At 31.7% G+C, this 16,938-nt stretch overlaps 1 protein-coding gene across 1 annotated transcript; it reads right to left on the bottom strand.

Moving 5' to 3' along the window:
• Nucleotides 1–12,685: 12,685 nt before the first annotated feature.
• LOC107629515 (ubiquitin carboxyl-terminal hydrolase 3) lies at nt 12,686–16,134 on the bottom strand. Its single transcript, XM_016332329.3, has 9 exons — nt 16,049–16,134; nt 15,835–15,966; nt 15,679–15,717; nt 15,409–15,514; nt 15,247–15,305; nt 15,045–15,119; nt 14,277–14,325; nt 13,939–14,015; nt 12,686–13,373 (listed from the first exon to the last, which is right to left on the bottom strand). Exons 1-9 carry the CDS (start codon nt 16,121–16,123, stop codon nt 13,272–13,274), a joined length of 714 nt encoding a protein of 237 aa, XP_016187815.1. The 5' UTR covers nt 16,124–16,134; the 3' UTR covers nt 12,686–13,271.
• Nucleotides 16,135–16,938: the final 804 nt, after the last annotated feature.

Here is a 16,938-nt window from a genome sequence, read left to right as displayed (position 1 = left end):
GGCCTATAATTCTGAAACAAACAAAGTAACCAAAAGGGTAAAGATCCTTATCAAAACTCATTTAAATAAAATCTAAAACACAATCACCAAAAACACAGCAACAGCTACAAATCATGCCAACAGAATTATTTATTTCATTTTATCTATTATTTAAGGGCATGCACCACCATTTAGTTGCTTCTTTTTTCATTCAATGACAATCATGTAGAATTAGATACAAAACATCTTTTCTACACATAAAAAATATAAATAAAATATATAAATAAAAAAATATGCAGGCAAGCATAGTGTGCAAGTATCATATACGTACAAAATACTCATATAAGGATACCATGCCATATAAAACACAACCATATAAACCACACAAACCCCATATCCATATAAACCACATAATATGCAGAAAGTATGTGAGCATATAAAAAAAATATATGCAAATATCATATAAAGATACCATGCCATTACAAAGCACTAAAATAAGCATGTCATGATTAACATGCAGGAAATCCAAGTACCATACACTTTAATTTAGTCCTGTTTTTCAACCCCTGTATCACCTTATAATTGCTTTTTTAATTCATTGAATGACCATCATGTAGTAACAATATACGCATACCATACATTACAATGCATACCAACTAACTAATTTAGGCTATTTCAACATTCATATAAAATATATGGCCATCTGCATGACAAATAGACATATAATATGATGGTTAGCATATAAAACATGCCATATAATATGCAGGCAGCATACATTCATATACAAAAATAAGTATAAAATATGCTTCCTGCACATAAGTATACCATACCTTTAAAAACAATCATATACGCATGAAATGATTAATTAATTTATTCCAATTCTGCATGGATATAATCATACCATTCAATATAAAACAATCACACATTTAGTTCAATAACAATTGATTAATCACATATGGATACTGCTTTTATGATAAAAACAAACACCTTATTTACAATGTGACATAAAATCTGAATTTTCAAAAAATAAACATCCATGGCAGAATTTGTTCCTCAAAATTGCTCATCTTGTTCGACTTCTCAACGTCGACGACGACATCGTCGGATATGTTTTGAGGTTGGTCTGATGAAACCACTGTAACGGCAGACATATCACAGCCTAGGGGTTCAACGATATCGCACTCCATTAATGTATCTTTGTCTGGTGGTGTGCATGATGACCTTCGCTTGAAACGCGTTCGCCTTGAGATGTGGCCATTGGGAAGAAGGTCTTCCGGCTGCAAATACTCCTTGCTGCAGGTCTGGGTTGCTGCGCTAGCGCGAAGACCCCGCAAACCACCTGGACGCAGTTCGAACGACAGGGCGGTGGGAAGCGAGGTAGACGGCAGTCAATGATCTTGCAGGTCTGAGGCGGCGAGATTCTCGGATTAGTGGAGAGAATGGAGGTCACGCTGTTTTGTTAGAGGCAGTTTCTTTTTCTGATTCTATAACTGACGATAATCCTAATTTGTTTCAAAATTCAAATTAGAAAGAAATCAAAATTAATTAATTACCCATAATTTAATCTTAATTTCAATTAAATCCCTATTGTATGTATTATATAATAGGGATATTGTCTCCTCATAAATCAAAATATGTTACCAATATCATTATGATCCTAAATAAAATTTTTTCATAAAATTAAAAATGTCTTTTTCATCAAAATAGTAATAAAACCAATAACTGCTAGTAGTGTGAGAATGACCTAACGCAATCAGACTATGATTTTTTTTATCAAAACAAACTTGATTATTGGAAGAGCAAGAGTAATTTTAAGACAAAATTAGAGTATAATTTTTCTATCAAAGCACTAAACAACTAACTTGGAGTGTAAGTGATTCTAACATAAATTATATATCTTTTTTCTTGTCAAAATACTCATAAATCACTTTTTTAAAGAGCAAGAGTAACCATAACATGATATTAGAATATGTTTAATTTTTTTGTCAGAGCACTACTCTCCCATTAATTGATAATGCAGGAACAATTTTAACATATAATTAGAGTCTCATTTTTTTTTTATCTAAACACTAATAGTGACTAATAACTAGTACAATAATAGTGACTCTGATAATAAATTAGAATTTAACTTTTTGTCAAAACACCTATTGGGTACTAATCGGCAGAACAAGAATGATCCTAACATGAAATCAGAGTATGATTTTTTGTATATCAAACCGCAAATCAACAAATGATTGACCGTGTAAAAATGACTAACTTAAATTTGAAGTTTGGATTTTTTTTTTTTAATCAAAATATTAATCCACCAATAGCTGGCTTATCAAGAATAACTCTAACATGATATTAGAGTTACACGTTTTTCAAATTATTATTATTATTATTATTATTATTATTATTATTATTATTAAGATAACTACTTTCAATATCAGAAATATAGATATGAGAAATACTAGAGAGTCAATAAAATTTATTATTTTTGGTCAATAATTAGTCAACAATGTTTAAAAATGTGAGCTAAAAATATATCATAATTTTTCTTATTTTTCTAAACGTTTGTGATAATGTATAACACTCAGAACAGAAATAAAAAAACATAGCAAAAATTGAACTGATGACTAAAAATACTAGCCAAAAATAATAAATTCTGCTAGATCTTAAGTTTTTTTGTGTTTTTTTCCTATAGATATATTATGACATGATATAATATTTGGAAAATAAAAATAGTATATTATTTATTATTTAAACTAATTAAAGGCTACGCTTATATTTGATGAAAAATGGTAAAAACAAATGTTTTCACTTCAAAGTAAGGTAATACATGTAATGTAGCAAGGCAAACAAAAATATAAAATGATTTTCTTACATGAATTGATCTTGATTATATATTATGGGATTAGTAAAATAGTAATATATGTTCTAAAAATATATTTTAAAACTGTTAGTTAAAAAACTTATTAAAAAATTATAAAATATAAGTTTAGAAAAAATTATTATACATTTATTTAAAAAATTTAAAATTTTTATTAATAATAATTTTCATATATATTTATATAACATATATTAGTTAAATTCATAAATATTATTGCAGCCTTGGTTTAAATTCGTGTTCGTAACTGTGAGTATTTTCTGAGACAAACAAATTGATGCTTGTATTTTTATTTATATTCTTTTCATAGTTTTGGGTGCCGGGTTACTAAACCTTCAAGAAGCTTGTTATTATGCTAAAAACTTAAAATACAATCTATATACAATATGCTTTGCCTTTTCATTTTGATCCCAATCTAATCAAGTAGTTCATATTGAAGTTAACCAATTGGACAAAGTATTCTCCAACTTTTTATGTCCACAAATTTTTGTTTTTTAAAGACGGCTTGGGCTATCCACTGTCCTAGATATTACATCAAAAGCTCAACAGATTCGCCCACATACACACACAACTATATAGGTTTTTATGTTCTACTACATACATTAAACTCATGTTTCAAACCCGAATGCAACTGCATCGAAGCCAATAAAATCTATCATTTGTACCGAACCTCGTGTGAAGGTCTACAAATTGCTAAACATGTATAAGTTTTTTAACGTACCATTATTGTGGCCCAAAAGTTGGATACTATAATCCAACATGTCATCATATTAAAAATAATTTTCAACTAACTTATATTAGTTGAGTGGTCAATTTATTTATCCATTTTAGCAAGTATTAGGGTTTAAATCTCACTTTGTGTATATAGTAACTTATTGGCAAGCAGCAAACTCTAAATAGAGCTTAGATTCACAACAGATTAGTAATTGACCTGTCAAGTTAAAAGATACTACTGTAAACAATAAAATTTTTTTTTTCATAAAAATATTCATCATTACATTATAGCTAAACCTTCTGTTAATCAACTAATTAAAACAACTCCACACCACTTGGGGTGAAAGCAATAATCCTATTTACGGATATCCAACCCAACCCGATCCCAACATAGTCAGGTTGAACACGAGCAGGTTTACTCGCGTGTCGGATAAGGTGTGGGTTGAGATTTAACCCTATCCGACCAATCCGCACCCTATATATATATATATATATATATATATATATATATATATATATATATATATATATATATATATATGGTGAATTCTAGTATGACTATATTTTGGTGGGTATGCAAGTGCTGTTAAAATTAAAGTTATATATTTTTTTAAATTTTGGTAACACTTTTTTGAAGTAACACTATTCAAAATATTGTTTAACAATAAAAAAACGTTACTTTAATTTTAGCCACCGTTTTTAAAACACTATAGTCATGGTAGTCACCATAAGGATTTGAATCCTCTAAAGTTTGAATTTTACTTTAGAGAGTAAAGTGTGATCTCTCACTATTGATTTCATAGGTAGGACCAAGAATAAATATGAAAGAGAAACTATTCAAGGATAGAAGATCACACTTTACTCTCTAAAGTGAAATTCAAACTTTAGAGGATCCAAATCCTCACCATAACATAGTCATACTAGAATGACCATATATATAACTCTGATACTGGAATGTCTTTCATCCGCTCCCTCTCACGATGTCTCACCATTAGGGGTTCTAGCTCCTCAAACTCCAATACTAAATCTAACTCTCTTATTGAGAAAGTGACTCAACTTGAGGAGCTCTCTCCAAAACATAATATCTTCAAAGAAGAAGTCAACTTCAAAGATATTAATCAAGCTATAGACAATTGGGAGATACTAAATATCCCCTAGGACGAGCTATATATTCCAGAAGAAACCAAATGAACCGCCAAATTAGATTACATAATTAAGACTGCCGAAAAATAATATTCCTTTAGGACCAGAATCTGGTGAGAAATTCCATCTCCTAAACAAACAATCCACACAAAAACATACTCGAAGGTATAAATACATTCACATAGGAGGTGTCCAAGTGACAGTCGAACCATTCATCATCAAAGAATGTTTAAATGCTTCTATACTCATGTGCCTAAGAGATATTAAGCATAAAAACTTCGACGACTCTCTTATAGGGATAGTTGAAACCATCTTAGCGGACACGGTCCGATATACTTAAATTGTTTTCCAAACAAAAGTGTGAGTCTCTTAGATAGAAATATCTTGGATTCTTTATTTCTCAATATCGGACTTCATGGTTCTAGACATGAAAGAAGGGTTTGTACCTATTGCCTTAATGTATAGAATTCAGTATAAGGTCATGAACACTTGTAATTCTAGAGTCCTATTAAAAACAAGTTATAGGAAAACAACTTTGTTTGTTACAGATATGACAAAAGCAAATGTTACCATACCACAACTTATCAAATGAGATGAAATTGATCTCCCTGAATCTTGAGCCATAGACAGAGCTATACCCACTCTACCTAGACAAGCGTCCCAATTCCAAGAGATTAAATAAAATGAAATTGGTCAAGTTGAAATCTTTGATGGAAGAAATTCATTCTCTTTGAAGTCAGAAGCAAGTTTTACCTTCATATCTAACTTCGCCTCGGCCAAAAGATTTTTTTTGTCTCTTTTCAATCTTCTTTTAGAAACCCACAAATTAGAACTACCAACTCTAAAATCAATCTTACAGAATTACAAACTAATTCAAACATTCTCATACTTATTTACCAAAAAGAAGAGGATATAGACCAACAGTCTATCAAATCCCCAACCTATTCTTCTTTGAATGATGATGTCAATGTTAACTAAAGAATTTTCGATCGATGAAGAAGCCTTATGTAAAAGCATTTATTCTGAAGAATGGAAACTTCAGAAAAAATGGTACTTACGGATTTTTAAGGCACCACAAATCTTAGATTTTAGGAAAAAAGATTATAACTTCCCCCAACATGTTAAAAAGCATATTCCGTTCTTTGAATGGTTTCATGCATATAATATCAAAAATAACATCGAGTATCCTTTCAAAGCTAACATGAGCACTACACCATCTACGAATGTCATAACAACCTGGCAAGTAAAAGATGGAAAATTAGTTAAATCTGAATTTTTTTCAACAGGACAATTTATCCTTACAAACGATGCAAAACATATCCCAATTATGGCTTTGCCTTTCAAACTAAAAACCTTGATGAACCCATTGGGTCTAAAGACAAAAAATATTATAGAATAGGCCAACTATACAAACAAATACTTGCAAACCTTGGGCTAGAAATTCAGGTCTAGAAACTTCAGTTCAGACGGAACCTCCTCATCTAAACCTCTAGAAAAAATTTTATTCAAACCTTTCAAGATTAGCCAAAAGGCTAAACAAAACCTTCAAACTTTCATACTAGAGCAAAATTTAGAAAAATCTAAAGTTTTACAAAAAATCAACCATCTTCTCAACTAAATTACTATCTCTGAAATTTCTCAAACTATGAAATCTTCCACAAAAGTCACTAGGAGAAGGCTTATAATTTTTTCTTGGCTTCTATTGTTTTGGGGTAAGATTGGGCCACTGTTTGTTTTGATGATACTATTTAGTTTTTTGTTTGTTATAGGTGGGTAAGCTGAATTGCTCACAAAACAAACCAAGGTCTCTTTTTTTTTTGGCCTTTTCGCGGGCTAGTTGCCTTTGAATTTTGTCATCTTGACTAATCTTTAAGGTCACATTTTGGACATAGGAGATTAATTGATCATAACTTAAGGAATCGTATAAAATGATTCTATTTGGAGTTAGGCTTCGAATTTAGTCCCTTACTTTATCTCCTAGAGATTTTGGAAGTCTGGGTAAAAATTTTTCTTTTCGAAATGGTTGTTAGCTATCTTCCCTTCTATAAACTCTTTTTAAGAAGGTATCTTTATATCATATAAATTCAGACAAGATTTTGCATTTAAGATTAGATAATTATTTAACATATTGATCCTTCCATGAAGATGGATCTCTAATGAAATTGTTTGCTATGGTGAAGATTAAAGTACTGATAGCATCGGGGATAGTTTTTCCATTCTCGTTAAGAATATATTCACCATCATTATTTATTTTAATAGTTGGAAAGATTGAAGATTTTTGTTCTTCCACCATCCTCTAAGTTGTCTTGAGAAACCTAAAACAATAACATTTGCTATTGCTTCTTCAGAACTTTCGTAGATAGTTTGATACGAAGTACAAATCATTGTCATATGTTATAACATATGCATGATATTGTACTCAGTTTTGCCATCTATGTTCTATCATAAATGTTGTTGCCATTGAAATTGTTGAAACCTAACTCTCTATTTTCAAGAGCCAAGTCAGGGGTTGTTGTTTGGAGATAATGTTGTGAAAAGGGTTTAGTAAGGCTTTTCTACTTTGTAATGGAGGTTGTCATGATAGGGTTGCCTTTTGGTGAGTCTAGGCTTCTCTTAGAGTCTTGTGACCCCTCTTGGATGACATTAATGGATGCTTTAGCTGATTACCTAGTGACTCTTGTGGAAGATTCAGTAATTTGAGGAGTTTTACCGATAGTCATTTGGCTGAGACGATGGTTGATTTTTTTTTTTTTTTGTAAATTTCGGATTTCCCTAAATTTTGTTTTACTACAGAAGTCTAAAGGTTTTGTTTAGCCTTTTAGCTAATCTTGAAAGGTTTGAATAAAGATTTTTCTAGAGGTTTAGATGAAGAGGCTTCGTGTGAGCTGAAGTTTCTAGATCTGAATTTCTGGCCCAAGATTTGTATCTATTTATTTGTGTAGTTGGACTCTTCCATAATATTTTTTATGTCTTTAGGCCCAATAGGTTCATCAAAGTTTTAGTTTTGAAAGGCAAAGCTGTAATTGGGTTATGTTTCAGATTGTTTGTAAGGATAAATTGTCTTGTTGGAAAAAAATTAAGATTTAACTAATTTTCTATCTTTTACTTGCCAGGTTGTTATGACATTCGTAGATGGTGTAGTGCTCATGTCAGCTTTAAAAGGATACTCGATGTTATTTTTGATAATATATACATGAAATCATTCGAAGAACGAAATATACTTTTTGACATGTTAGAGAAAGTTATAATATTTTTTCTTAAAAATCTAAGATTTGTGGTGCCTTGAAAGTCTGTAAGTACCATTCGTTCTGAAGTTTTCATTCTTCAGAATTAATGTTCTTACATAAGGCTTCTTTATCGATCACAAATTCTTCAGTTGACAAAGACGTCATCGTTCAAAGAAGAATAGGTTGGAAATTGGATAAACTGCTGGTCTATATCCTTTTTTTTTTTTTGGTAAATGGGTCTAGAAATATTTGAATTAGTTTGTAATCTTGTAAGATTGATTTCAGAGTTGGTAGTTCTAATTTGTGGGTTTCTAAAAGGAGATTGAGAAGAGACTGAAAAAGATATAGCTGAGACAAAGTCGGATCTAAAGGTAGAACCTGCTTCTGACCTCGAAGAGAATGATTTTCTTCTATCAAAAAAGATTTCAACTCGAACAGTTTCATCTTGTTTAATCTCTTGGAATTGGAGCGCTTGTCTAGATAGAGTGGGTATAGTTCTATGTATGACCTAAGATTCAGGGAGATCAATTTCATCCCATTTGATAAGTTGTAGTATGGTGACATTTGCCTTTGTCATGTCTGTAAGAAGTATGTACAAAGAAAACCTAGCAGATAATAAATAATAAATAATTCCAACTTCATGTGAATCAGAATTAGCCTAATGTTATTAAGAATACTCCTACTTTTTCATTAGACTCTGATACTAAATAACCCGAGGTGGATCTAGGAGAAAAAAGGGGAGTTTTGTGTAAGTTATGTTAACAAATTTTTTTATGATATGAAAGTATACAGATGATAATGCAGAAAAGTAATATTTGAAAACTAAAGCATAGAAAGAAAGTTAGATATGGTAGTAATCCGCTCACAACTAGCTTGAGAGAAGAGAACAAGACTGGAGCCGCGGTAAGGACTAGTCAGAAAGGGAGGAGAGAAGTTATTGAAATTGAAAGAATTATTAAAGAAGGAAAAGCTTATGAAGAATCTCAAAGCCTCTCTTTCTAATTGCTCTCTCTAAAGTTGGTGTATCTAAAAACTCTACCTTAGAATGTTGCTGAAGCGTGCTTTTATAGACCTAAGGATTACTATTTCTACAGTACAGGTAATATTGACCTAAACTATAGCTACAATACAGGTTGACAAGTTATAAGTTATTGTATAGATAGTACACTTTTCATTTCGTAAATTATTCCTACAGTATCTATAACACCTAATCTTCTTCTAGGTTAATTTCAAAATAGTCGTCTTCATTTCTTATTATAATCACTTGAAGATGTTGTTGAAGAATTAGGATTTTGTTTCCCTTCTTGGTCTTCTTGTGCTTGGAGCAGCTATAGGATTTGCTACAAATTTTTTTGTAAATGATTCTTTGGATTGAGACCCTACTAGAGTTGCTACAATCTGGGCCTTCTAATTGAGAAAAATAGATGTTTTATGGTCAATTTTCTTGACAAATTTAGGATGTTCTTTGAACCATTTCCTAACTTCATCTGGATGAGCTATAGTTGAATCGAATTGGGACCACTATTTGATGTATGCATTTCTTTGGAGCATTGGTGGTGTCCTTGGTTGATCTTGTTTGCCATATCTGTATTGCCAAGAGAATACATATGCTAATGCAAATGTAGAAAAGAATTTTATGTTGGCAGGGACACAAGTTTCCTGCTGATCGAATTTGTTTTTGAAAATTTTGAATCCCTCATCGACAAGTGGAGGCAAAATTTCTAGTAGTGGGCCGAAATAGTCCTACCATTAAGAAAATCAGTTTGAAAAGTAATAATTGATATTTCTTTTGAAGTAAACAAGCCAAGAGTTTGTTTTGTTTATTTTGAAACCGAAAAACCCTTGTCCACGCATCTATGTAATCCCAATAAGAGTATCCAATTGGGTTAAATGTCTGAGAAATTTTTTTAATATTTTTTGGATTTTTTTCAAATTGAGTTGGGTAAGGACTTTTAATATTTGGATTGTGTAGTGAATTGTGTTTGTGGAGTTTTTGGGATTTTTATAGTGTTTGATTAAAAATGGATTAGAATCTACGAGTATAAATTCATAGAATTGTTTGATTTTGTTAGGGGCTGTTGGTTTGAAATGTAACCCTGGTAGGAAGACATTGGTGATTATCTTATAAGGTGATTTTTCTCAAAATTCTGGTTCAATTAAGAAAATGGAGGAGAATTTGTTTTTTGGAAGGTATGTGGTTTGAGGTTTTGGAGGTTGGATATGAATATTTGGGAGCTATGTTTAGGTAAGAGATTGAGGATAACTTGGTTTTGGTAATTGTTTTGTCTTTTGAGTCTTGACAAATTATTTGTTGGTTTGCTACTTGGGTACTAAGTTTGTGATGTCAATCTCTTCATCTGAACTGTCACATAGGTCAGTCCAAGATTTGTCAATGCAGCATCTTGTAAAGCTAATAAGGTTTGAATTGGAATAACATAGTCTGCTTTTGTTTATCTAGTTATTTGAGTGGTTTGTTGTTGAGTTGATGACTCAACTATATCTTTGAGTTGGGTAGATGACCCAGTTGGCTGTTGGGTTGATAGTGTGGGTTGGTGAGTCGATGACCCTGTTGGGATACTTGACCCCGATCGTTTAATTAATCCTGGTAGGACTAAACATATGCCTCTGCCTCTCGACGATGTTATTGTTACCTTTTTAGGCATTTCGTGTCTATCCTTACAAGTATTGACATGTCTTAGAAGTTATAAAAAAAAACAGATTATCCCTTTCACGCTCATGTCACGGCGTGGTACTATAGAACTGAAAATCCATGATCCCAATTGCTACAGGAATTCCGTTTAGTTGACCTGTTCCAGAGCAACTAGAAAGAGATTCTTTAACCAGAAAGAATTCAGTTCAGATGTAGGATACCTATCCAGAAGTTTTCGCAACTCAATCAAGCCGTACATACGACTTTCATCAAATACGGCTTTCTACAGAATTCTATATGTATCCATATGTATCTATGAGATCGAGTATGAAAAAAGTCCTCTTTATTGAAAAAAAAATTGTAAGAAAAAGACCTTTCCCTTCGTTAGAAATTCTAAAAAGTCTATTCTAAAAAAGAGTCGTAAAGTAATAAAAAAAGGGGTTAAAATCTACACATTAATTTATTTTTGCGATCTTTTGTGAAATAGACCGATTTTATATCACCCTCTATATATATATATATATATAATGTGCTAGTGTAAATGTCAAACTATAAACTTTTCACCTATATAAAAAATCTACAACCACTAAGTTAAGATCTTCATTTAGAAATTTAACACTTCTATTCAAATAAAAGTCAAATCTATTTAACAATATATAAATACTAAATTACAATTCCAATATCTCATTTGAGTATTGAATATTACATTTTTTTATGACCCACAAATAAGATTGGATACCCACAAATTGAGAGCAGATAAAGTTAGAGTTAGAACTTTATAAACCTGCGGATAAAGTAGGATTAACTTTTAGTGAAAAAATCAACCCGCAGTTAAGGTTAGAACTAGATTTACCCTAGCCATTGCCACCCGTATACAACACTAGCTCACTTTTACCGAAAATAGGACTAACCTTGAGAAAACTAACAACACATGTCAACCAATGGACAGTTTCTTCATACGAAGATGCACATATCATCTTCATAGTAGAGTGCACCACTATCCAAACTCTAAAATATTTAGATTACATGTAGATTCAAGAATGTGTAGTTAAGTTTCTCAAGAATTAGTTTCCACCTTGAGCCCTTTTCTTTTAGATATTCTTGCATGAGAACATACAATTGTTCACCTAACCAATTTTGTTCTGCACTTCCTGTTATATTTGTGTTATTGTAGTTAGAAACTAACTGTTGATATAGAACTTAGTTATACTTAGGCCAGCTATCATAGGCTTTAGAATTAGTTAGTAACTAACCCTTCCATATATAAAGTGTGTGTTTGGATTTCATTTTGTAAACGGGAGTTTGCATAAAATTGATTTTGTAAACTTGATTTTGATGAAAAGTAAGTTTGTGTTAAAGTGATTTATGTTTGGTAATCTTTATATCAAAATGGATTATAGTAAAATAAATATTGTTTAGATTACACTACTCAAAATTACTTTTAGATAAAAAATTACTAAAATAGACATCAAGTTAAATAATTTTTTTATATTATTTTATCATTTTAATTTAGATATTTAAATAAATATTATTAATTAATTTTATAATAAAATTAATATTTACTTATTAAAATAAAAATAATATATAAAAATTGACAAAATATATTTTTATATCAAAATATACTTTATTAAATTATATTACGTATAATTTTTTTAATACTCTCAGTACTCTTTTATTTAATACTATTTTAAACTATAAATTTTAATTATTCATGACTTTATTCTTAGTTATAATTAGTTTTTTATTTATTTTGTTCTTTTTAATAGGATCAATAATTTATATTATAATAAAATTATAATAATAAATTAATATACAAAAATTACACTTACAAATTTTAATAAAGCCAAACAAAAATATTTTTTTATACAAAATCAAAAGTAAAAATTTAATAAAAAAATATAATTATATATTTGAAATATTTGAATTCTAAAAAGACTACAAGCAAGGAAGTAAAGGATAGAATTGATAAAACAAAATAAATTCAATCCTAACGTAATTATCTAAACGTAGAAGCTACAATTTCTAACTTCTTATAAACGCACGTTAAGAACGTAAAATCACGTTGGCATTTAAAGAAAAAAAAAAAGCATCCGAACAAAAAAGGAAGCGTTTAATGCACTCAAACGTGCTTCTCTTCCTTCTAACGCAAAACCAAACATAGTCAAAGTAGTTGTAGCTTAATAAAGGTGAGATTCACCATAGTAACTTTATGCTGAAGCAATCTAAATTCTTTGATTTAAAGAGCTCTCTCACACACAATGTGTTCTAGTTCTCCCTTGCTACACTCAACTTAAGCTCGAACCGCCATTTTCCACACATAATTTGCATGAAGTGTCCCTATATGAAGTTACAATATATAGGCTGTTACTGGTTGACAATCACAAATACATTGAAGAAGTGAGGTTAGCAGTTATGGTTGAGCTGGAGGTCCATGATTCTTGGAGGTCGTCTACACGTGCCACATAACGAGATCAATTTTGGAGAGGAATCATTTAAAGCAGCCAAAGCCAAGCTTCAGTCAAAGTGGTTGGAGAGTATTAACTAGAGAGACTAGGCTTGGTAGATCACTCAAATGAAAAATAAAAATCTCGGCGCACGCAAGCCAAGTGAACAAGGAGCTGCATAGGGATCATACTGCAAATAACTTTAAAAAATGCTTCATTACGAACCCAAAAATCCCAAATTGACAGCCTCAATTTTGTCCATCTGCGGATTTCTTTGATATTGCAATGACATTGAAGTTCAAGGATTCTGGATTTTTCTGGATCATGCTTTGGATGACTTTAGCTGCATCCTGTTGTAATTTTATTTTTTTTTATATAATGTTAGATATTGTGTAAAAATCAAGCAAGCAATGCAGATATGTAAGAACTAAAGGTAACAAACTTCGCAAGTTAAGACATGATTAAATAAGAAAATGGACTCGGCACAAACACTCCAACTTTATAGGGAAGAAAAATAATTACACAGGGACAAAGAAATCAGCATTTTACAAGCATGTATGTGCTGAACGAACACTGAGCAACAATGTATAGAAAGAATGTTGGCTTCCTAGAAAATATTGCCAAAGGGACGATGCTATTGGAGGCTTCCCTTGAAAGATTTCGAAACTCAAATTTGAAGCACAAACCAAAACATTTCTCCTATAACATGGATTCCTAAAACAAGGTGAAAAAGCATAAACAACTTCCCCGCAATAGAAACATCAACAAAATGTTTTTCATGCAGTGTTTAACTCGGTCTTATTCCTTTTCCATTATACGAACTTGCAAACTGAATCAGGTCCTTTTTTCAGAATGCATGTCTTTAAGGAACAATACAGTTATTGCCTGTACAATTTCACATGCATAGATTCTTACCTTCAACAATGTACTTGGTGAGGATGGGCCATGAGATATTGGTCCCGACTTTCTTCCATCAAGCTCATAGAGTTCACCTGCATATGAAACAATTATACAGAAATCAATAAACCAAAATGCAGGAAAATGCAAAAGGAACGAAAGAAAAAAAAAAAAAAAAACCTAATTTACGTAGGATCAGAATTGCTCTGAGACAGGACCCATACTGGCTGCCTCCCATAATTTAAATACAATCACGCTTGCTGTTAACTTGCAATTTACCATTGTATCTTCATACTGTTTTGAATTTAACAAATACAGCAGAAGAAAGTAATAAATCAACTAGACAAAGAATTTACCGTCCACGCAAACAAAGCAGATGAAATGAGTGTCCACATTGTCTGATGCCTGCAGTACAAATTTTTTAAACGCAACAACAATGGTGAGATGGAGTAATAAAATAATTGAAATAAACCCCCTTTTATTGGGGATGTTGGCGTGAGCAACTGTATTATCAAAGAATCATACTGTCAATTCCACCCATGGCAGTAAAACATCATGGGGTGGTTGAATGGAAATTATATTATCAAAGATCAATCCACATTTCTAGCATACACATTACCTTCAAACCAAAATAAACTCAACTTCACGGTTCACTAGTTTTTCATTTTTTTTAATTCTTATTTTATTTTTTTTGTTTTAAGGATTCAAGGGCTTCAAATTCTCTACTAGAATCTACAGCTTCTCTGAAATTAACGCAGAGTATAACAAGGATCTTTAGTACTTCCTATAGTGAGAACAAAAAGCACTTATCAGAAATCCTAGAGAAGTAGATTCTACGTTTTGACCTACTCATTGATAACTTCAGTATGTGAAAAAGTTCCATTTATCATACACCATCCCGTATGCCGTCCAAATCAGGTAATTTGTATCCACTGTGCTCCATTGCATAAACAACGTTTCATTGCAAGATGCATTAACTATTTCTTCATAGAATACAAAATGCAGAATCTTTTGATGAGACAGCGTAGGTGGTCCTTATCTTATTAAATATGCGTCACTAATTTATCAATATCATACTCCACATTAACCATGACCCGTGTATTATCAATTTAATGAAAAACTACCTCTGTATCACCAGCACTTGCTGCCACTGAATGAGCAACTTCCATCTCTCTGTCATTCTCGAGAAATACACCACGCTGAAACACATAAATGTCCGAAAATGGCAAATGAGCATTATATTTCGATAACCATTAGTGTCAATCTCTATTATTTGTGCAATTTGAGAAAGAAAGAAAGGAAGCATTGGCAGGAAGAAATAATAACCTGCATTGGGTCCATGCTTGCAGTAGTTTTGAAGAACTTGTCAAAGAACGACTCCTCAACTAGCATACAACAAAATCAACAGAAAACAAATGAGAAAGAACAGTAGATCAATGCACCAATAATCCTATAACTAGGCAACTACTGTGAACGAAGTAAGCTTACCAAGCTTGATCTCAGAAGTTATGTTTCCAAGAGCATGAAGAAGCCCTATTGTACCACAAGCATTACCCACAGTTTGCTTCATAAAATACACTTTATTGCTATTTTCCTACACCGGAACAGCAGCTACATAATCAGTGACCTAATATATCATACATTTACATTCTAACCAATATTCAGATTCTTTGGTTCCATTATCCAATTTTGCGAAAAGAAATTCTCAAAGAACAGAAGGAAAAAGGAATAATCACACCAAGAGATATGTCCACTTACCCTTTTTTTATTTTCCTGTTGCAACCTCTCTTCTTCGGTCTGATAAAATGAGAAGCAGCAAAAATGAACAAGATTATAGTATAGAATCCCTTTTTTTAACTTAATGGCACAGAATTCAGCTCAAATAATGTTTTTTGAAAGAAAAAAAAAGTGAACCTTAGAGGTGAGTGGATAAAGGAAAAGGACGGCAAGAACAGGGCTGGGAACCATTTGAAGAAGGTCATCGTCTAAGCCATAAACATCGCAGGATTCAGCTTCGTCTGGTGGAAGCCCAAGACCCCATAGGAACTGAAATTCATGCAATTAACTCAAACTTTTTCCTCTTTTGAAGAAGAAACACAGAGAGAGAGAACAGATTAGCTGAGGTAACCTGATTGATCACGTCAGGATTAGCTTCAAGAGGAAGCCACCTCTTGGCAGAGGGTCTTTCGTCCAAGGTAGCCATTTCTTGCTTTCCTTTCCAGGAGAAAGACACGCACTATATATACTAACTCAAGTTCAATAACCCTTATTGGGCCTAGGGAGTGTGGGTTTGGGTGGGTTTTGGGTTTGGATCCTTCAGGTGTGGGCCGGGTTTGCCCGTTTCTCACCATGTCCAAAAAAAAAAAAGACTCCAACGAAGAAGTTGGTAAAAACTAAAAAGTAAGAAATCGAGATTCGAGACTCTAATTATCTTTAAATCAATATAGTAAAATTTATGCATAATTTTGGGCCTCGATTCAATGCTCCTATATGTTCTAGAGCACTGAAAAGTGAAAACTTCGTATGAAAAGTTCGCATCGAATTCGATGGTTGCAAGAACGTTTGGACTATTAAATAGTTTCATAATAAAATATATTTTTTAAATTTTTTTAATAACTGTTAAATAGTCTTTATTTAATTTTAAAGACAAATTACAATAATAAGTCAATGGGAGCAAAATTTTACAAGAATAAGTCAAAATAAAAACTGCTTCGTGAATCCACTAATGCACGTTTATATGTAGTTCGAACCAGCTAAATTCGAATTCCATTTCTATATACACAAACACACGCACACACTAATTCAAACTAGCTGGGCTCGAATTATACACGAACACACACTAATTCGAATCAGCTGGGTTCGAACAGTAATTCATGGTATAATTCGAATTATGTTGTTAAAAAATTAATAATTTATTAAAAAATTTATTAAAAAAACTAAAAAGTAAGAAATCGAGATTCGAGACTCTAATTATCTTTAAATCAATATAGTAAAATTTATGCATAATTTTGGCCTCGA

The sequence above is a fragment of the Arachis ipaensis genome, chromosome B1, assembly GCF_059453495.1.
Source record: "Arachis ipaensis isolate K30076 ecotype BB chromosome B1, ASM5945349v1, whole genome shotgun sequence".
Taxonomy (NCBI): domain Eukaryota; kingdom Viridiplantae; phylum Streptophyta; class Magnoliopsida; order Fabales; family Fabaceae; genus Arachis; species Arachis ipaensis.
Note: the sequence above shows the minus strand (reverse complement) of the source record. Positions and strands in the feature narration are given on the sequence as shown.